Below are 22,372 nucleotides of genomic sequence, written 5' to 3' on the forward strand. Positions count from 1 at the left end.
AGATTTAGCAAGTATGAATATAGTAATATTTATCAAAATGCAAACAGAACAGAATTCTCCCCCAACAATACTATTCCCATCCTGTATTGTCTGACCCCAATCCTACTCTCAGTCCAGATCTCACACACAGAAATCACACTAAAAGTGGAAGAACAATCTGAAAATAAAGCGTTTCCCAGATAGTTGATAGACTAAGAAGAATGTATATGGTAGTTAACAGGCTACCCTTCCACCCCCATAAAATTCTCTTACTTGGTTAAATCATTGGGATCAACATTGTTACTAGAATGTGGAATATTGTTATTGGGTTGCTGTGAGTTTTCCAGACTGTACAGCTATGTTCCAGGAGCATTCTCTCCTGATGTTTTGCCCACATCTATGGCAGGAATCCTTAGAGGTTGTGAGGTCAGACCTCAACACCTCTGAGGCTGACTGCCGTAGATGTGGGTGAAATGTCAGGAGAGAATGCTTCTGAAACATTTTATACAGCCTGGAAAACTCACAGCAACCTAGTGATTCTGGCCATGAAAGCTTTCGACAACACAAAGATTGTTATGTTTACCCCATCAGGAATGGTCAAAATAAATATCATGTTGACCTGGTAGATAAACAATTAATTGGTAAAATAACCAAATGCCCTTCAAAAGATGCTAAAATTTTAAAAATGGAGGGAAAACTGGAATGATATTTCTGTGTGAGAAAACTGAATACCCAGTCTTAATAAGGGAAGCAAATTCAAAGGATGACCATATGCTCAGAGGTACCACTTATTTTTCTCTAAATAATATGTGCGCCCTATGGAGGCACTAATAAAATTACTTGGCTCCATTTGGTCGACTGCTACAATTCATTGGGGAGAAAACTCCAGCCATATTTATCAGACGAAGATTGGGAAGTCCTTCACTGCTTGAGTCCCTTATTTCCATGAACATCAAAGTGCAAATCAATTAATCTTTGTGAGATTTTTAGTGACACACTAAAAAGATTTTTTTCCCTAGGAATACGGGGGAAAGGCCCTTTGTTCCGCATAGCTCCTCCACTGCATGTATGTAAATGAAGTTGCAAGGAATGTGTCCCACCTCCCCTTCCCTAGCGCCACCCCACAATTTTTGACTGATCATTTTGCCCATGGAAACATTGGGAGGCTGCGACATCTGGCCTCAGATTCTGTAGTCTACACAACCTAAAGAAAGCGGATGGCTATGGTTCACATTGACTAATCCAAACATTTCACAGATAATTCATTGTCTTGGAGTTCATTGGTCCTTCAGTGGATCCGTTCAGTGGTTCCAGGCAAGTGGCAGTTGGATATTCTCTCCACAAAAGTCTTGTGAAAGGGAACATTTAAGGTTCCTTCCCCTTCTCCCAGCTAATGATTGGTCACATAGACAGTTTATGATAAAAAGTCTCCATAAGTCTTCACACAGCAAATGTCCACACAAATCAATTATGACTGGATGGTGATTGAGATAAAACACCATGAATGGGGGAGATCCACAGGTAGCATTTTCAAATAGCCATTGACCTTGCCAGAGGTGTGAAAGATATACAACCCTGAGCCCACCTGGACCTGCCAGGCACAATCTGTCTTTCCATTGTTCAGTCAGTTGTTCCCAACAGGGTGCCCCTTGTGTTGCATTTTTGGGACCAAGGCAATACATGAAAGGACGGACCTGAGAGAAGTTGGTGTTTTAATACGGCACACAAGGTCTCCATCATCAATCCCCTATCCAAAATAAGGAAGATGGGAGAAAGTCCGCAGCATGCTGTTTTTGGCATCTTTGAGTGCCAGTGGAGGTGGCCAAGGAAGTCCTCATACAAAGTCATTTGCTTCAGAAGAAGAACACTAAGTTCTGAAGCTCACGGAAATTTTGCTGTGGACTATACCACTCTAAATTGCTTCCTTTTTCAAGCACTTCGGTTTGCGATAAATTATGAACCCTGCGAGGACCAGCAACACTACCATAGTGGAGCAGATGGCCATGATACTAATATAGCCAGCGTGGGAAAGTGGACGTATATAGGGCTGCTCTGCACGGATCATATTTGTCAAGTTAAGCATGTAGCCCAGAGTCCATCCAGCATCACTGTCACGAATCTGAAATAAATGGGAAAAGAAGGGAGACGAGTTGATCACTACAGGAAATATATGAGATATAGTCTGTCCTCCACATTCACACGAGGTATAGGAGCCTCTGTGAAAGTGGGAAGAAATGGAAAATTTACCTGAGAGAAAATCCCTTTATGAATAACACATGAGAACCTAGAGAGTTCAAGAGAGATGTTTTCTCTAGGAATCTTTAGGTTCTCCAGCATGACACTATGATGCACTTCGAGGGAAAGTTGAGCACAGAGTCACACTGAAGGACCTAGAAATTCCTAAATAGAAGCTTTTAATCCAATTTGCGACTAATCAATTCCACAAAGTTAAACTACAAATGTCGAAGGCAAACTGTACTTTTAAAGGAAGTGAGAAAACTAAGTTTTTGGTCGTGACTTTTGGAGTCCTGTATGACTTTTGCTCAGAGTACCTGACATTCTGTCTCCTTCCATATCAGTTTCTGGCATACAATGGCCTGGTTGCTGATGACATGATAAATAAATACTTTCTGGCATGTTAGAAGCAGAAGGAAATGCCCATCTCTAAATGGAGGAGGTCTTCTCAGTCCTGCCTCAATAGTGTGCTGAAGAGAAAGACTGAATGTCTTGGGTTGTTGTAGGTTTTTCGGGCTGTATGGCCATACTCTAGAAGCATTCTCTTCTGACGTTTTGCCTGCATCTGTGGCAAGCATCCTCAGAGGTTGTGAGGTTTGTTGGAAACTAGGAAAATTGGGTTTATATATCTGTGGAAGATCCAGGGTGGGAGAAAGAACTCTTGTCTGTTGGAGCTAGGTGTGAATGTTTCAATTGGCCACCTTGCTTCGCATTTGATGGCCTGACAAGAGTTCTTTCTCTCACCCTGGACCTTCCACAGATATATAAACCTGATTTTTCTAGTTTCTAGAATATGGCTCTACAGACCGAAAAACTTACAATAACCCAGTGATTCCGGCCATGAAAGCCTTCAACAATACACTGAATGTCTTGTTCTGTGGGTCAGAACTATTTCTGTTCCTTTAGATTTTTGTTTACTGATCATTTGGTGCAAACACTGGGCTATGATCCCTACCTTGGCATTTTAATTGCATTTGTAACTGAATGTATGGCTTTATTTTATTATGATTTTTACATGATTGTGAGTCAATCTAAGTGGTGTGACTGTACATATTAGAAAGGCAGGACACAAATTTTCTGCCAAATCCCAGAACCATTCCCAGATTCTGCATGTAAATATACCTTTCCCAAGAAATGAATGTCCGACCATTTCTCCTTAGTGAAGTTATATCTGTTGCCGAGAAGTGAGATTACATAAGTTCCTGCGAAGCAGTACTCACTCAAGTACTTCTCTTTTATCTTAGGATGGTCAGCCTTTACCTAGAAAGTGGATAAGAAATGTTACTTTCTTTACATCAGTGGTTCTCAACCTCCCTAATGCTGCCCCAACCATAAAATTATTTTGTCATTTTGCTATTGTTATGAATTGTAATGTAAATATCTGATATGCCAAATGTATTCAAATTCACTGGACGAAATTTGGCACAATTTAGGTTGAGGAGGGTTGATTTTATCAATTGGGAGTTGTAGTTGTTGGTATTTATAGTTCACCTACAATCAAAGAACTTTCTGAACTCCACCAATGATGGAATGGAAGCAAACCTGACACACAGAACTCCCATGACCAACAGAAAATACTGCAAGGGTTTGGTGAGCATTGACCTTGAGTTTAGGAGTTGCAGTTCACCTACATCCAGAGAGCACTATGGACTCAAACAATAATGGATCTGGACCAAACTTGGCACAAATACTCAATATGCCCAAATGAGAACAATGGTGGAGTTTGGGGAAAATAGACCTTGACATTTGGGAGTTGTAGCTGTTGGAATGTATATTTCGCTTACAATCAAAGAGCATTCTAAATCCCACCAACAATAGAATTGGGCCAAACTTCCCACACAAAACCTTCATGATGAACAGAAAATACTGTGTTTTCTGAAGGTCTTTGGCGACCCCTCGGAAACCCCCCTTGCGACCCCCCAGGGGTCATGACCCCCAAGTTGAAAAACACTGCTCTACATGAATATTTCTTCACCAGGAGTGAGGAATTCCACCCTTGTATTTAATATTAAGCTTAAGAGTGAAAAATAATCCATTGTTGTGCTTCCCCTATTAACATGCCTTTCACAAGTCAGGAAGACATTATATATGCAAAATAGACCTTGCGTTGGAGACAATGGTACTAAATCCACCCCCAATAATGCAACATTAAGACCAGATGGAAGTCATACACCCCAAAGACTTCAAAAATAGGAGTCAGGATGCTCTTCTGAAGAAATGTCATACCTTGGCCCAGGGTTCGGAGCAAAAGTTCTTCAGTGCCTTTATCACTTCATCCATAGGTTGTTGTGTCATGTTCAGAAATTTCATTACATAATAGTAAGCAGAAAATGCCTAAAGAGCATGAATAAAAAGAAAATATGAATAAAAGAGAGTAACAATTTAAAATAAACAAATATACAAATATTAATGTATTGTCGAAGGCTTTCATGGCCGGAATCACTGGGTTGTTGTAGGTTTTTTTCGGGCTATATGGCCAAGGAGAGAATGCCTCTAGAACATTCGTATTAAAAAACAATTCCGTTAAAATCCATAAAGATGTATTCAAAACTAAGCTACCGCGCTAATGCCGGAATAGAAGAAAAACAATCCTGCTTTTCTGAACACTGAACTAATAGCTTTCTCAAAACAATTATAACAATGTTTATGCTCTTAATTTTTGGTATCCCACTTATCTTTAAGCAGACAGCCAAATAACTTATAAGAAAATGATAGGCAGAACAATTTGAAGAGATGTAAAGGCAGGAAAGGGGGGATTAGCAATGTTGTGGTGCTTCATCTATTACAGGTTCACCTGGGCAGCTGGTGGATGAGCAGAGCCCCCCTCTCCCCCAAATTACCTCCTTAAACCCATTAGGAAAAGAATTAGCTGGGTTAGCTCCAGGCCGGAGTAGTTTAAGAGCCCACTTGGGATGAAATCATGTTTTACCAAAACTCTAATCATCTTTGCGGAACTCTTTAACCACCAGCAGAAATACCACCAACAACCTAGGAGTTTTCAATGAATATAACCAGGCCTCCAGGCCAGATGTATCTTCCTCCACCAATAGAGCTCTTAATTGGCACTTGGTATCTCAGGTAAAATAACATATTGGATTAGTATAACTCTCCTTTCCTTTACTTCTAACAATACTAATTGCAGGTCTCTGAGAGGCTCTGGCTCAAATCCACATAAGCCTCTCTTGCTTGGTATCTTGCTACACAATCTAGACATATAACGAGACAGGCTTCACAAATGCATGTTATAAAATGTCAATTTTACCCATCTGAATGTTAAATATGTGGTAAGGTGAAATAATACAACTGTGTGAAATGCCTGAAGGACTTTCAACCAGACTGAAATAATGTTTGAATTTTAGTAGTTTTAACCACGAATCCTCAAGTTTTATATACCGGTAATCTCAAAAGCTATACCATAATTGTAATTTTTCCTTGCAAACTACAGGTTTTATATTACTGTTCATAAGCGTGCACTGACATATCTAATTGAGGTTCCTGGTAAGCACTCCAAACACAGTATTATTAAATTCACTCTACACATTTCTGTGCTGCTTTGTGACAATCACCCTTGAGCTTTGTGCTACTACCCAAAAGTGTGAAACTGGTAACCCAGGTATAAGGTCCTTCATAATAATAATAATAATAATAATAATAATAATAATAATAATAATAGCAACTTTATTTTTATACCCCACCTCCATCTCCCTGAAGGGATTCAGAGCGGCTTACAAATAGACATGCCCAACAAAACAGGTTAAAATAAACATAAAATCAGACAACATTATAAAAATAATTAAAAGCAATATCATGACCGAGCAAATAAAGTGCCAAACACCCTCAAAACTATGTTGATATCATTTTGCTTCCCAAAGCCCAAGTTTAATGACGTCATCTCTTAATGCAGGGATGGGGCAACATGCATAAGATGCTGTAGGGTGTTTGGGGTATTGTGGACTTGCTAATATTGCCCTCATCACATATATTAAGAGTATCTCCCTTGCATCTCCCTCTGCTCAGTACTCTTGAAGAACCACTTTGTGGTCTGAAGGAAGAGTTAGCTCTGTTCCCCTCCCAACAACATCAAGCAGAATTGTGATGATGCAGTGAGGGTCATATTAAAACCTTCTGAACCTATCAATCAGCTGTTGGTTTGGAGAATGCTTTAACCCTCAACTTCCTAATCAGTTACTATAATCAATATCACTGAGATAAGAATAACAATAAAGCCTGGCGCTAGTCCCAAGGATGATCAGCAACAAGGTGTACCTGTCTGTGCATATAATTCATTTGTGCTGTGCATGCAAGCAAGTACACATGCATGTGTGGCAGGCATATAGCTGGGGGGGGGGGTGTCTTGGGGGGCTTCAGCCCCCCCCCCCCCCCCAAATTCTCATGATGGTCTGCAAAAAGGCCTTACTGGTACATTATTTAAACTGTTATGTTTATTCACATCATGATCTGATCACCATGCTCAATATATCTCATATGCATGGGGGTATTGGGGTAATGATACAAAAGGTTTGCTAGGGTAGACCTTCTTTCACTCAGACTCTGCCTCCCCCCGGCCATCAAACTCAGCCCCCCCCCCCCCCCCCCCCGAATCAAAATCCTGGCTACGGGCCTGATGTGTGGGATGCAGCTTTTAGTGGTTTCCTAGGAGTCCAATGTGTCTCTTAGTCCACCAGAGGTCCTCCCATCCTAACGTTAATCTACAGTGACATATTCAGCTAGAACTTCTAGTTAATGCCTATGAAACCCAGCTCTGAAGACCTATTTTGATATTTTTGAAAATCTATGCCAGAGTTATTTACTAGTTTCTACTGTTCTGTGCCACAAAGCTTAAAGGACCAAGTTATCTTTGCACGAGGATGAATTAGCTGGGTTAGAACCTTTGCAACTTTGCATGTTGGATGTATTGTCGAAGGCTTTCATGGCCGGAATCACTGGGTTGTTATAGGTTTTTTGGGCTGTATAGCCATGTTCTAGAAGCATTCTCTCCTGACATTTTGCCTGCATCTGTGGCAAGCATCCTCACAACCTCTGAGGATGCTTGCCACAGATGCAGGCAAAACGACAGGAGAGAATGCTTCTAGAACATGGCCATACAGCCCAAAAAACCTACAACAACCTTTTGTATGCTGGCATTGAATATTTGCCATTAGTATGTTGTAAACTGCTTTGAGTCCCCCCAGAAAGACAGTATATAACTACAGCAACCAAACCAACCAACCAACCAACCAACCAACCAACCATAGGTGCCTTGCTTCACACTGGACTGGGCTTGGAATTTGGGAGTTTTATTTTGCAAAATTTACTCAGAATGAACATGCAGCCAGAGGGGCTTAGACTTACCAGTGAGATCTTCTTGCCTTTCATCACATATATGATGCAAAATGCCAGTTCTGCTTAAAAACTACTGGCATGGATGTCAAGACAAATGTGTAACAAATGGAAACAGCATTAAAAAAACTCTTTCCTCCAGTGTTAAACTATGAGCTTCTACAAGACATAAATAATTACATATAGAAACTTACCCCAAATTGGCCAGACAGTGGAGGCAAGAAAGAGCCATTGAATGAGCAGCTGGAAGAAGGGCAGCCAACACCATTGAAGATGTCCTCAATGCCAATCAGGCACTGTTCATAATCCCCAGTACCCTCAATGAGGAGACTGGTGTAGGATTTAGGGCGGAAACTGCTTGCCGTGCAAGGGTTTTTGCTCAGGTCAATCATATTAATAGTCCTCTCATAGCCTTTGTGGAAACATGGCTCTTGAATTTGGGCAGTGGATGAGCCCTGCATTGTCAACAATAATGATGAGGGAAAAGTCATTAACAATAGCCAGATGAGGAACAAGATGTGGCGAAATTTGGATGTAGGCTGGATTAATACACTATAGATGTATATATGTATGTCTGTATTGAATTATTAACATGTGATGACATGTTAAAGAGAACCCAAATAATATGGTCAATAATTAACTACTTTAGTTATATCTTACCCTTTTCTAAAAACACATGTTATTTGGTGATAAAAATAATTGTTTTAGAGGAAAATCTTAAACCTTGAATGCCACTTCATTTTAAAGTTACTGTGTTTTTGCCCAAGGTAGGAATGGGCAGCTCTGTGGGTACTAGAAGCCAATTTCCCTCTCACAGAAAGCCCAAATATATCTACTTTCTTCTGCAGTCCTTCTCCTACTCTGCATATTTTCACACTTCGGAGAGTTTCTGTGTGGTTTAGGGACAAAAAACATTGAATGATGCGGGAGGATGGGGGATTTTGGTTGACTTGTATGTTTGTGGGGTTTTATGAACCATAAACCAGGTTGTGGCGCAGCTAGTTAGTAGCCAGCTGCATTAAATCGCTACTGACTGAGAGGTAATGAGTTCGAAACCAGCCCAGGTCAGAGTGAGTGCCTGGCCATTAATAGTCTAGCTTGCTGTTGACCTATGCAGCCCGAAAGACAGTTGCATCTGTCAAGTGGGAAATTTAGGTACCGCTTTATGCGGGAAAGCTAATTTAATTAATTTAAAACACCATAAAACCTTCCAGCAGCATGTGTAAGAATGAGGACGTACTCCATCAAGTGGACGATGAAGTGGCAGCTCCCCCTGTAGCCGGAATCGAGCATACCCTCATGAAGCCAGAAAGCTGGAATGTTAAATTGCCTCTGTGTCTGTCTATATATGTTGTATGTCTGTGACGCTGAATGTTTGCCATCTATATGTGCATTGTAATCCGCCCTGAGTCCCCTCTGGGGTGAGAAGGGTGGAATATATATACTGTAAATAAAATAAATAAATAATAAATAGAAGGGGTCTAGGGGGCTGCATGGAAACCCAACTTTAAATCCCTCCTCAGCCATGGAATATCACTCTGTCAGCTTAACCTGCCTTAGAGAGTTGTTATGAGGATAACTTTCTGTAGATGGGAAGTGGAAGGAGAGAATAATGTATATCATCTCTGAGCCCCTTGGAAAACAAATATATATGTACTAAAATTGTAAAATATTGGAAATGGACATCCAAGATGTCATTAGACTGAGATGAAAATCTGAACTCCCAGTCCAGGAGTAACCAGAAACATTTCAGTCACCCTTCTACTCATGTAGAAATACTTCTTTATTTCTACATGCGGAAGTGTCATTGAAATAGAGCCATGCAGTTCATGGTAAGTGCTGATATCTGCTCATAAAGCATGTGTGAAAAAACAGAAGACTACATTTATTATACTGTGTCTGGATTCAGTGTCAGAGTCAATTGGGTTGAATCCCAGACCTCACCTCTCCCATGAGCTGGCATCTCAAACTTACCTTGACTTCATTCAGTATCTTGAGCCGGAGTGCCTGATCCTTTCCATAACAGAGGAAACTGTGTGTATACACACTATAGGTCTTTCCATACAAATGGAAATTCAACATATATTGAGATGACTCAATGCCGTTCTGATGTGGCACAAAGGTGATCTGTGTTGAAGCTCCCCCAAGATCCAGAGCCCCTATTGTCCCAGGACGGACAAAGAGACGGGGCAAAAAATTAGGCCAGATAGACTGCAAATAGAACAAACGAGACAGGGAAAAACATCAAGGCCAGAACAATTGATGGAACAGCCAGGTATGAAGCAACACACCACACTTGTATAATTTCTAACAATGATCCAAGTGTGTGAAATCATGTTACATAGACTTGAGCCTTCACTTCCTCAGATTTTTTAAGCAGTGTGTGTCTGTGTGTGTGTAGTAAAGGTTTCCCCTGATATTAAGTCTAGTCATGTCCAACTCTGATGGGTGGCGCTCATCAGCATTTCTAAGCTGAAGAGCTGGCGTTGTCCGTAGATGCCTCCAAGGTCATGTGGCCAGCATGACTGCATGGAGCACTGTTATCCTCCCACCGAAGTGGTACCTATTGATCTACTCACATTTGTATATTTTCAAAATGCTAAGTTAGCAGAAGCTGGGGCTAACAGAGGGAGCTTACCCCACTCCCCAGATCTGAACCACCAACCTTTTGGTCAGTAAGTTCAGCAGCTCAGCGTTGCTAGCACAAATCACCTTTTGACTATGCTTGGGATACATAATTCACAATGGCTCAATGGAATAAGTCTATCTCCACTCCTCCCCTGAGAACATGAACTTTGTACAATGGTACAATTTAACTTGACACAATTGTAGGTCAGTTTATGATGGCATAACTTCCCAACTGGATGGCAGCCTCTAATTGTGATTTTCCCACACTGTTTGTATATGTTTTTCTTTGATTTCATTTGAGATCAACATTTATAGTTTTCCCTCTCCTTGCCTTTGTAACTTGTTTGTCTGTTTGTCTCATTAGTTAGTTTCTGGGATCTCTCACTTCCAACAGAAGACACAGTTTTTAGAGACACAGGGGAGACTTGCTATGGGGAAATGAAGCCAAAGAAATCAGAGGGTTAGAGAGATGTCAATATAGGCAAGGTATGAGGCAGGAAGGAGTACTATGTTGAGGGGAAATGAAGACCATTTAAATCTGAAGTGACAGAAAGTATTCATCAGAATTTTAGAAATCAGCAACAAAGTAGAGATGAATAAAAGACAATAAAATGTGAACCATGACTTGCTAGGAATTACCTTTAGAAAGAATGCATACAAAATAGCTGCACTTTACTTTTTTTTTCGTGTCAGGAGTAACGAGAAATTGCAGGTCGCTTCTGGTGTGAGAGAATTGGCATCTGCAAGGACGTTGTCCAGGGGACATCTGCATCTTTGATGTTTTACCATCCTTATGGGAGGCTTCTCTCATGTCCCTGCATGGGGAGCTGGAGCTGACAGAGGGAGCTTAACCTGCTTTCCCTGGATTTGAACCGCTGACCTGTCAGTCAGCAGTCCTGCCGGCACAAGGGTTTAACCCACTGCGCCACCGTGGGCTCCACTGGTGTTTACATGGTGTTCTACACTGACTCTTGTTTAGTGACACTACTTTGGTCAAAGCCTGAAAACAAAAATTGTGGATCACATATTTCAGTATGCTTTAAGGGACTTCTGGGCACCGTATTCTGAAAAGGTAACTCCCCAAACTCTATTATTTGAATACATGTCTTACTAGGATGAGGATGAAGGAGGGATTATTGTGGGATGTATTGTTGAAGGCTTTCATGGCCTTCAACAATATCACTGGGTTGCTGTAGGTTTTTTGGGCTGTATGGCCATGTACTAGAAGCATTTTCTCCTGACGTTTCACCTGCATCTGTGGCAAGCATCCTCAGAGGTTGTGCCACAGATGCAGGTGAAACGTCAGGAGAAAATTATTTATTATTTATTTATTTTATTTGGTGCATTTGTTAACCGCCATTCTCAGCCCTAGGGCAACTCATGGCGGTGTACAACATATAAAAGGCAATTTACAAAAGGTAATTACAAAACAACATATTAGCAATACAACAATTATATAGTTACACTAACTAATCCGCTTCGTCTCATAGTAGAATCGTAACCAATCTCATATTCCTTATTCCGTTCCAGTCATCTTTACCACATTATTATAGCACTTAATTAAATGCCTTCTCGAACAGCCATGTCTTTAGGCTTTTATGGAAGGACATAAGGGAGGGCGCCTGTCTGATGTCTACAGGGAGAGTGTTCCACAGCCGGGGGGCCACCACCAAGAAGGCCCTCTCTCTCGTCCCCGCCAGACATGCCTGTGAGGCAGGCGGGATCGAGAGAAGGGCCTCCCCAGACGATCTCAAGGTCCTCGTGGGCTCATAGGCCAAGATGCGGTCCGAAAGGTATTTTGGGCCGGAACCGTTTAGGGCTTTGTAGGCCAAAACCAGCACCTTAAATTGGGCCCGGTAGCAGATCGGCAGCCAGTGGAGCTGGGACAACAAGGGCGTTGTGTGCTCCCTGCATCCCGCTCCAGTTAGTAGCATGGCTGCCGTGCGCTGAACCAGCTGAAGCTTCCGGGCCGTCTTCAAGGGCAGCCCCACGTAGAGAGCGTTGCAGTAGTCAAGGCGGGATGTGACCAGAGCATGTACCACCGTGGCCAAGTCAGACTTCCCGAGGTACGGGCGCAGCTGGCGCACGAGCCTGAGCTGTGCAAATGCTCCCCTGGTCACCGCTGAAACCTGGGGATCCAGGCTCAACGATGAGTCCAGGATCACACCCAAGCTGCGGACCTGCGCCTTCAAGGGGAGTGCGACCCCATCCAGCACAGGCTGTAACCCTATACCCCGTTCGGCCTTGCGACTGACCAGGAGTACCTCTGTCTTGTCTGGATTTAATTTCAGTTTGTTCGCCCTCATCCAGACCGTTACAGCGGCCAGGCACCGGTTCAGGACCTCGACAGCAGGTGGGAAGGAGTGACAGAGTTGGACATCATCTGCGTACAGATGACACCGCACCCCGAAACTCCGGATGATCTCACCCAGCGGCTTCATGTAGATATTAAACAGCATGGGGGACAGTATGGAACCCTGTGGAACCCCACAAATCAAAGGTTGTGGTGTAGAACAGGAGTCCCCCAATAACACCTTCTGGGTGCGGCCCTCCAGGAATGACTGGAGCCACTGCAAAGCAGTGCCCCCAAGGCCCATTTCAGCAAGGCGCCCCAGAAGGATACCGTGGTCGACAGTATCGAAGGCCACTGAGAGGTCCAGGAGCACCAACAGGGACACACTCCCCCTGTCTAGCTCCCGGCGCAGATCATCCACTAAGGCGACCAAGACCGTCTCGGTACCATGTCCCGGTCTGAAACCAGACTGTGCCGAATCCAGATAATCCGTGTCTCTCAAGAATACCTGGAGTTGTGAGGCCACCACGCTTTCCATGACTTTGCCCAAAAAGGGGAGATTGGAAACAGGCCGAAAGTTGTCCAATTTAGTGGGGTCCAATGATGGTTTCTTCAACAGCGGTTTTATAACAGCTTGTTTTAGGCTCGCTGGAATCTTGCCTTCCCGAAGGGAGGCATTCACCACCACCGTTACCCACTCAGCCAATCCCCCTCTGGCCTCCCTCAGAAGCCAGGATGGGCAGGGGTCTAGGATGGACGTGGTGGGCCTCATTCCTCCAAGTATCTTGTCCACATCCTCGGGTTTCACAAACTGAAAAGAATCCATCAAAATAGGACAAGCAGGTGCTCTTGTTACATCCTCAGAGACTGCATTTAACGCGGCGTCCAGCCCAGAACGGATCAAGGCGACTTTGTCTGCAAAGAACCGAGCAAATGCTTCATAGCGCGTGACCGAATTGTCAGGGCTCCCGCCTAAGGTGGCGGGAGTTAAAAGACCTCTGACAATCCGAAACAACTCCGCCGGACGGTTCTTTGCAGACGCAATAGTGGCCGCAAAGAAAGTTTTCTTTGCGGCTTTTGTTGCCGCGGCATATGCCCTTAGAAAGGACACAAACCGTGCTCGATTTGACTCGCTCGGATCCGAACGCCACATGCTCTCTAGTTCCCTCTTCCTTCGCTTCATCACTGCCAGCTCCTCAGTAAACCAAGGAGCTGGTTTAGCTCGGCTACTTGAGAGGGGACGTTCCGGAGCGATCATGTCAATTGCCCTGGCCATCTCCCCATTCCAGAGAGCGACCAAGGCCTCGACATGGTCACCTACCGAGGTGGCGGGAAAATCCCCAAGAGCCGTCAGGAATCCATTCGGATCCATAAGCCTCTTGGGGCGGACCATCTTAATGGGTCCTCCACCTTTGCAGAGGTTAGGGGGCGCAGTGAGCCTAAATCTGATCAGGAAGTGGTCAGTCCATGGCAACGGAGAGATGGACAACTCCTCCACACCGCCACCCTGTTCCCATCCCTGGCAGAAAACCAAGTCCAATGTATGTCCAGCACAGTGGGTGGGGCCAGATATTTGTTGGGACAGCCCCATGGTTGCCATGGCAGACATGAAGTCCTGAGCCGCACCTGTGAGGGTCGCCTCAGCATGGATATTGAAGTCTCCCAGCACAAGAAGCTGTTGAGACTCCAACGCCAGGCTCGAGACCACCCCCGCTAGCTCAGGTAGGGCGACTGTAGTGCAGCGAGGTGGACGGTACACTAGCAGAATCCCTATTCTGTCCCGGTCACCCACCCTCAGGTAGACGCATTCAAAATTTGTGGTCTGCGGGATGGGGCACCTGGTCAGATGGATGGAATCTCTATAGACCACTGCGACCCCGCCTCCCCAACCTCCGGATCTCGGCTGGTGCTGCACGGAGAAACCTGGAGGGCAAAGCTGGGTTAGATTTACTCCTCCAGCTTCATCCAGCCAGGTCTCCGTGATGCACGCCAGATCTGCCCGCTCATCCAGGATTAAGTCCTGGATAAAGGTCGTTTTTCCGTTGACAGATCTGGCGTTCAGCAGCACCACCTTCAGTCCGGAAATGCTTCTAGAACATGGCCATACAGCCTGAAAAACCTACAGCAATCCATTGTGGGATGTGGTATTGAGTCCCCTTCAGGGTGAGAGAGGGTTGGGTATAAATGCAGTAAATAAATAAATATTGGACTGACAATCAAATGGTTGCTAAGAAGCCAGAGACTGGAGGCAATTCAAATGGGCAGTTCTGAGCACTATCAATTGAAAAGACAATATGCAGCTGTTCCATCTCTAGCCCCCATCCTTTCCCCTTCTCCCCAATATTTTATATTAAGGAAAAAGACAAAGGAAAACCCACGAGAAGACTTACAAATGGAAAATGTCATTTGGACCACATAAACTCATAAATTTCAAAGAACAATGTAGGTTGGCTACACAATAAAAGCCTCCTCTGGAAGCACTCTCAGATCCAAATTGTACTTTTGTCCCTTGTAATGTGATGTTGTTTTCCATCATGACCAGCTGCCGCTGCCGGCTTTTCCTTTTACAAGCTTAAGGGAAAAAAGGAGCAAGGTAAACAGTCTGAAAGGGCTGCCATTCTGATAATGACATTGACCATGAGAAAAGTTCATGATGTCAGGAACAATGTAGCTTTTAAAGGCACATCACAAAAGCCAAGACCTGCTGAAAGATTTTAACCGAGTGTGTCGGGCGGACTGTTCCTCTACTGTACCCTTTTCTATAAAGCTGGATATCAGAGGAAATGTTTTAGTGTGTCTTTGTGTAAAGACAAAAGCTAGTTGGCAAGGACATTTTATTTGCAGTCACAGCAATTAGTACTTTAAATAGTAGCAACATTTTTTTAATTTATGTTTGCCAAGATCCTGCTTTGGGTACTTAGTTATAAATGAGTAACTAAGTAACATCTCCCGGCCTGGCCCCTCAAACCTATCTTAACATCCAGCAGTCACATTGAGTGATTGATGTCTGTCTTCTTCTGATTGTCACAGATTTGGTGGCAGGAGATGACTGAAAGCATTTTCTACTGTGCTCTGATCACCAGCTGAACAGATCTTCAGCACTTGCTGCAACTGCTTAATGTTGGAATAGGTTTGGAAGAGCATTTATATTTGTGCCAATAGAGCCATGGCTGTGAATATATAATATTATGGAATACAGAACAGCTACAGATCCATAACACAAGGTTACAAACCTGTAACTGCAATACAGGTGCCAACTGTTATTTATAATCTACCTTTCACCCAGCATGGGACACAAATGTGTTCCCCCGCAACTGGCGAAACAGGACAAATAAAGATATGTGGATATTCCACATTGAATTGTGCCAACCTGTAACACATCTTGAGTCACCATATGGCTGAGAAAGGCAGCCTATAAATACCGTAAATAAATAAATAAATAATAAATAATATAGATATCATTTTCCATACACAGAATAGTCTATAATAGTCCAGAGAATAGATAATAAGATAGTAAATAGAGTTGACTTAGCAAGGGAGCTGATTTCCATCTAGGCGTAAGTGGTGCTCACTTTTACTTGTGATAGTGTTGAGGAAAGCTGTGTTCACTGGGTATTCAAAGAATAATAGAGCCACGGTGGCACAATGGTTAAATCCTTGTGCTCCTGAACTGCTGACCTTAAGTTTGGCAGTTTGAATCCACGGGACAGGGTGAGCTCCCACTGTTAGTCCTAGGTCCTGCCAACCTAGCAGTTCAAAAACATGCAAATAAGAGTAGATCAATAGGTACTGCCTCAGTAGGAAGACAAACAGGCGCTCCAAGCAGTCATGCCAGCCACATGACCAGGAGGTGTCTATGAACAATGCAGGCTCCTTGGTTTGGAAATGGAGATCAACATCTCCCTCAGAGCCAGAGTTGAGCACGGCCTCCAGAAGACGGAGATGAAAGGGGAAGCCCTTGCCTTTGCCTTTGTCTTTGTCTTTCTATCTCACTGTATCAAGGCATTGAATGTTTGCCTGTATTTGTGTTTGTATATCTGCAATAATCCGCTTTGAGTTCCTTTGGGGAGATAGGGTGGAATATAAATAAAGTGTTGTTGTTGTTGTCTAGTGCCTATCATTCTGTATTCTACAATACTGCACACATTTTTATTGGATTAGTCATTAACAACCATAGCAATATTTCACTACTGCTGTTCCACAAAACATCTGTGCAACTTTGAAATGCTATAAGACTCTTGTTTTTTATGCAGCACGTTACATTTGCACAGAACTCAGAAAGCTATTTTTGAGTGATAGTTCCCAAAATCCCCCAATTTATATAGTCAGCTAGTCCAAAAACTTTTCCAAGTTCCACATTTTTTGAAACAAAGACCACAAGAACCACGACACTGCTAGGTTTCCAAGAGCATCACCCACCCACCCCCCACCCCAAAATAGCACATTACCTCTTTGAAATTTCCCAGCAGGTAATTTAGAGTGATCCAGCCATAGGCACCTTCTTCCTCGCCACTTAAGATCCTGGCCCCCCGGAAGTTGAAGGGGTATGAGCGTAATGTTGCCTCTACCCCAGAGAGGACATCTTTAGCAGTACTTGCATTCTCCATCCTGCATGTCAAAAAGATGGATGGGGAACTTACATAAAATGTCCAACTACTTAAGGGCTACTTCAGACTATCATTTCCTTTTTTCATAAAATCACAGAATCGTAGAGTTAGAGGAGACTACACAGGCCATCCAGTCCAATTCCCTGCCATGCAGGAACACACAATCAAAGCATTCCAACAGATGGCCATCCACCCTCTGCTTTAAAACATACAGACAGAGGCAACATACTGCGCTGCTGAACAGCTCTTATGGTCAGGAATTTTCCCTTTTGCTTTTCGAAAGTGGAAATTGGCCAAAAAATGATATATGGTCTGGTTTGCTGTGAGTTTTCTGGGCTGTATGGCCATGTTCCAGAAGCATTCTCTCCTGACGTTTCGCCCACATCTATAGCAGGCATCCTCAGAGGTTGTCTGCTATTAGACACAGACCACAGACTTCCCATCACTGCCCACTCCCAAAAATCCTTTCAAAACCCCCACCTATGAACTCAACCCCTGTGAACATGATTTTTCAAAGAAAGCACAGATTGTACTCTACTTTGGTACCTCAGCAACCGCATGCCAGCTGTTGCGCCCAGATAAACAGGTGTGTCACGATGCTTTCTCTGTGGCACTATCTCCTTTGCCTTATCCATGCAGTGCTTTAGGGAAGGACCAACGTTTCCCACATCACTGGCATATCCCGAAATTCCTGGACCTGGGTAGAAAAACAGGAGCATGATGACCAGTTTCAGCCCAGAGTTAAATATGTTAAGCATTATAAATATCCAAATTCTTAATCAGTATTTCAGCACTCTAAAGCAGATTTGGACAATTTATAGTTCTCCTGATGTTTTTGACTTTAATTCCCACCCATGCTATCCAGCACAGTCATAGGTTATAGAACAACAGAAGCTTCAATTAGACAGCAACTGGAGCGCCATAGTTAGTTTCAGAGCTGATTTTTTTCTATTTTTTCTCGAGTCAAGAGTGACTTGAGAAACTGCAAGTCACTTCTGGTGTGAGAGAATTGGCCGTCTGCAAGGACGTTGCCCAGAGGACACAGGATGTTTGATGTTTTACCATCCTTGTGGGAGGCTACTCTCATGTCCCCGGATGGGAAGCTGGAGCTGACAGAGGGAGCTCATCCACGCTCTCCCCAGATTCGAACCGCTGTCCTATCTGTCAGCAGTCCTGCCAGCACAAAGGCTTAACCCATTGTGCCACCGGGGGCTCCTTTTTTCCAATGATCCAGGAACTGTATCTATATTTCTGCCCCTTAGATACAATTGTTTCATTCTTTCCTGGGAACTTGCCATGAACTAACTCGGGGACTGGTACCAGTTCAGGGACCACCACTCTGAGTAGCTCTCCTAGGCAGTGTAACAAAACCACAAAGAATATTTTAAAACAAGAATAACAAAACAAATGAAGGTAATGTTCAGAGTTACTGTGGATAACAAAAGAACAGGCATATATTCAGAACCAAACAGAATGCTACAGCGTACAATCAATAAGAAAATATACATGGAACAATGACAACATTTGTACTAATTTGAACTTATTTGTTGCATTCTTTTTACAATACTGATGAATTATTGAGCGGGGTCACAACTGAGATGTGAGACCATTGCTTTCACTGTAGACAGGGAATGACTTGTGTTTTTCCTCAGTTCTACTATCACATCATCCCTCTCATGCTAGAATCAGCTCCAAAGAGACCCATTTCCTTACCTTCTACTTCACACACATCTACCTGCTGAACCACTCCAGTGTCATTTTCTTTCTCTGCTGGCCATTTGTATATATACATATTGGTATGAGAAGAACCAGCATCCAACACAATCCCATACTGCAAAAGAAACAAATTCGCTGTTTCATTCTAAAAAATCAGCCTTATTCAAGGGATTTATTTATTTCGTGTCAAAAGCATTGCATAAATAAAACAGATATAAAACTGATAAAATAGAGGGAGGACAAGCGGCTAAATAATTTTAGACCAAAAACGGACAACAGCAAACGCATTGCCTGTAGCGTTCTTCCTCTGTGCATAAGGCAGAGCAATCTGGGCAAGGATACAGATGCTGAGTTGTTTGTTCTGCTCCACAGTCTCACAAGGTGGAGGATTCTTCAAAGTAGTGCCATTTTGCCAAGTTGTCTTTTGATCTGCCCACTCCATTTCCGAATCTGTTCAGGGACTTCCAAGTTGCTCATTCTTGGTTTGCCCCTGGAAGAAGACCCTTGTTGGGGGGGGGGGGCATCCATTTGGGGTTTTCTGGTTTAGCTGCCCAGATGGATACTCTTGCTGTTGCTGGGGGAACCTTAAGAGGAGGGGTAGTTCTCATTTCCTTGATTTAAATCTACTAGGAGGAGGCCGAAAGCCATGCAGTGAATGGCTTTCATAGTGTTCAACCTTATTTCTTTCACAGTTAGCAGCAACTTCGCATCGCACCTCATATTGGGGGGGGGGGGGGGCGGACTGATAGCTAGCTTATAGAGTCTATCAACAGGTGTAGGTTTGAGACATCATGTGATTATTCTACATGTTTCGTTCAATGCTATATTCACCTGCTTTGCATGGGCAGACTTGTGCCAAACAGGGCAGGCATACTCAGGGGATATTCAGGGGATGAGATGGGAGAGGTACTTCCATTTAGGGAATTATTCATCAATTATTTCATGTAGGTTCGCCACAATTTAGCTTGACTGGGTTTCCCTTTTAAAGCCAGACTAATACTGTTTTGTTTTGTTTTCTCACTTCATGCAACCAATATTGAATCTTGGAAGATATTAATTGTATTCTTTTATATTTAAATACTAAGTATGAAGTCATCATCCTTAATCAGACTAACAAATATGGCTCCCATCACAAACTGGGACTTTTTAAATCAGTGGTTCTTAATTTGTGGGTCCCCAGGTGTTTTAGCCTACAACTCCCAGAAATCCCAGCCAGATTACCAGCTATTAGGATTTCTAGGAGTTGAAGGTAAAAACATCTGGGGACCCACAGGTTGAGAGCCACTTTTTAAATGCTAGGATTTCCTATCCATATATTTACTTTTTTACTAGCTGTCCCCTGCCACATGTTGCTGTGGCCCAGTCTGGTGATCTGAAAAATAAAGTAATGATAAAATGTTGGTTTCTAATATATGCAATGTCTTCATGCTTGTGGGTAAACAGTATTTCTTCTTGTTTCTTTGTCAGTGTTGATGTGGAGAGTGTCTGGTTTGCTTACTCTAGAATATGCAACATATAATTGTCCTTCTTAAGGGGTCCCTTTCAAATCTTTAATACTATCTCTCTCTCTATGAATTATATGTATCTATCTATATCTATGGCTGGATGGCTCTTTGTCAGGAGGGCTCTGGTTACCTTTTCTTGCCCCAGTGAAAGGAGTTGGACTAAATGGCCTTAAGTATTTTCTGTTGGTCATGGGGTTCTATGTAGGAAATTTGCCTGAATTCTGTCATTTGTGGGATTCAGAATACTCTTTGATTGTAGGTGAACTATAAATTCCAGTAACTACAAATTCCAAATGTCAAGGTCTATTTCCCCCACACTCCATCTGTGTTCATATTTGGGCATATGGAATATTTGTGCCAAGTTTGGTCCAGATTCTTCATTGAGTCCACAGTGCTCTCTGGATGTAGGTGAACTACAACTCCCAAACTCAAGGGCAATGCCCATGAAACCCTTCTAGTGTTTTCTGTTGATCATGGAATTTCTGTGTCCCAAGATTGGTTCAATTCCATCATTGATGGAGGTCAGAATGCTCTTTGATTGTAGGTGAACTTTAAATCCCAGCAACTACAACTCCCAAATTACAAAATCAATTTTTTGAGTAAAGGACATACATTGGGTTGTTAGGTGTCTTGTGTCCAAATTTGGTGTCAATTTGTCCAATGGTTTTTGAGTTCTGTTAATCCCACAAACGAACATCACATTTTTATTTATATAGATTCCAAACTAGGTTTCAAATGCATAGAACACAAAAACCTCACATCTACGTTGAGAAACAGTGGTTGGTTTTTGAAACAGACCCTCCTCGTAAATAGAAAGAAAGAAGGCTCATTTGACCCTTTCCAAATGCAATACCTTCCCCATTAAGGCTTATTGGAGAAGTTGCTTTGAAATGCGAGCTTTTGGATTTCAGCCTTTTTGAACCTCTTCCTCCATTGGAAATAGGTACGTTGTTTTTGAAGGCAGTGAGGGAATGAACAGCATCAACATTAAATCTTTCTAGGCTTCTCTTGTGCATGAACACTGCAGACAAAGGGAAGGATGACTGCAGGATGGAACCACTCAATTCCAGCAGGAGATCCCTCTACAACCTACTTTACTATTCCTTGTCGAAGGATGGTTCTGTGAAACAGCCACGGCAATTAAAGCAATCACAGCTCCCACGAAGAGAAATCCTGTGATGATATACTTGGGACGGCAACCCTTCCTCAGCTTACTACCTGCAAGTACAGCAAAGAAGAGATGGTATTAGAACAAAACCCAAATAGCATAGCACTTTTCATAAATTGACTGTCAAGACTTGATTGTCTAGCATATAATCTCAAGGGGCTACTCCACAGAAAAGATGCAAAGCTTCAGTAAAGCAATCTCCCTTTGATGCTAAAGCCTGGCCCAACAAAACTGCCAGGGATCGGTTGCTATTCATCACTCTACTTTTGTCCAGATGTTAGATCTCAGCTCAGCAGCCCAACCGACTCCTCTCTCTCTCTCTGCATTTATTTTTGGTCTATTTGGAGGGGCTATTCCTGGACCGATATACAGCTGGAGTTCTGAAGTTTCACAACAAACCAATTCTGACCTCAGCTTCAGCCCGATTATATTGTTGCCAGCATTTGGAGATGAATTACGTAGTTCTGCCAAAAGAACTTTGAGGGGTCAAAAAGCATTCAACAATAAGAGTGCTGTAAAGCCATGCATGGTTTGTTTTTGTTAAAGGAATTCATAATAGGCTAACTCTAGCTATGTTGCCTACTTTATTATTTTCATATTTTAATGTTTTAATGCTTGTTGATGTATTGTTTTAATTGTTTTAATTGTGATTTATGTTTAATTGTGGTTTTACTATTGTAATTTTATTGGCATTGTATCGGTGCCCAACATAAGGCATTGAATCTTTTCTGTGGAGTAGCCTCAGGGGTGAGAAAGGCGGTATATAAATACTGTAAATAAATAAATAAATAAATAATCAAAAGATATAACCAGAACTCATTAGCAGCATCCTTTGAGCTCTATTCTAAAGATGCAAAGAATAGTTTCCTTTTCTTGCTTCTCTCCCATGGCAACATCTCTG

At 42.8% G+C, this 22,372-nt stretch overlaps 1 protein-coding gene across 1 annotated transcript; it reads right to left on the bottom strand.

Moving 5' to 3' along the window:
- Positions 1-567: 567 nt before the first annotated feature.
- Positions 568-21,505, bottom strand: ENTPD1 (ectonucleoside triphosphate diphosphohydrolase 1). The gene is made up of 9 exons (XM_060768179.2): positions 21,397-21,505; positions 18,796-18,913; positions 17,629-17,779; positions 16,924-17,083; positions 9,529-9,765; positions 7,749-8,009; positions 4,441-4,548; positions 3,337-3,474; positions 568-2,098 (listed from the first exon to the last, which is right to left on the bottom strand). The coding sequence occupies exons 2-9, from the start codon at positions 18,872-18,874 to the stop codon at positions 1,892-1,894; spliced, it is 1,341 nt and encodes a 446-aa protein (XP_060624162.2). The 5' UTR covers positions 18,875-18,913; positions 21,397-21,505; the 3' UTR covers positions 568-1,891.
- Positions 21,506-22,372: the final 867 nt, after the last annotated feature.

This window comes from Anolis sagrei, chromosome 3 (genome assembly GCF_037176765.1).
Source record: "Anolis sagrei isolate rAnoSag1 chromosome 3, rAnoSag1.mat, whole genome shotgun sequence".
Lineage (NCBI taxonomy): Eukaryota > Metazoa > Chordata > Lepidosauria > Squamata > Dactyloidae > Anolis > Anolis sagrei.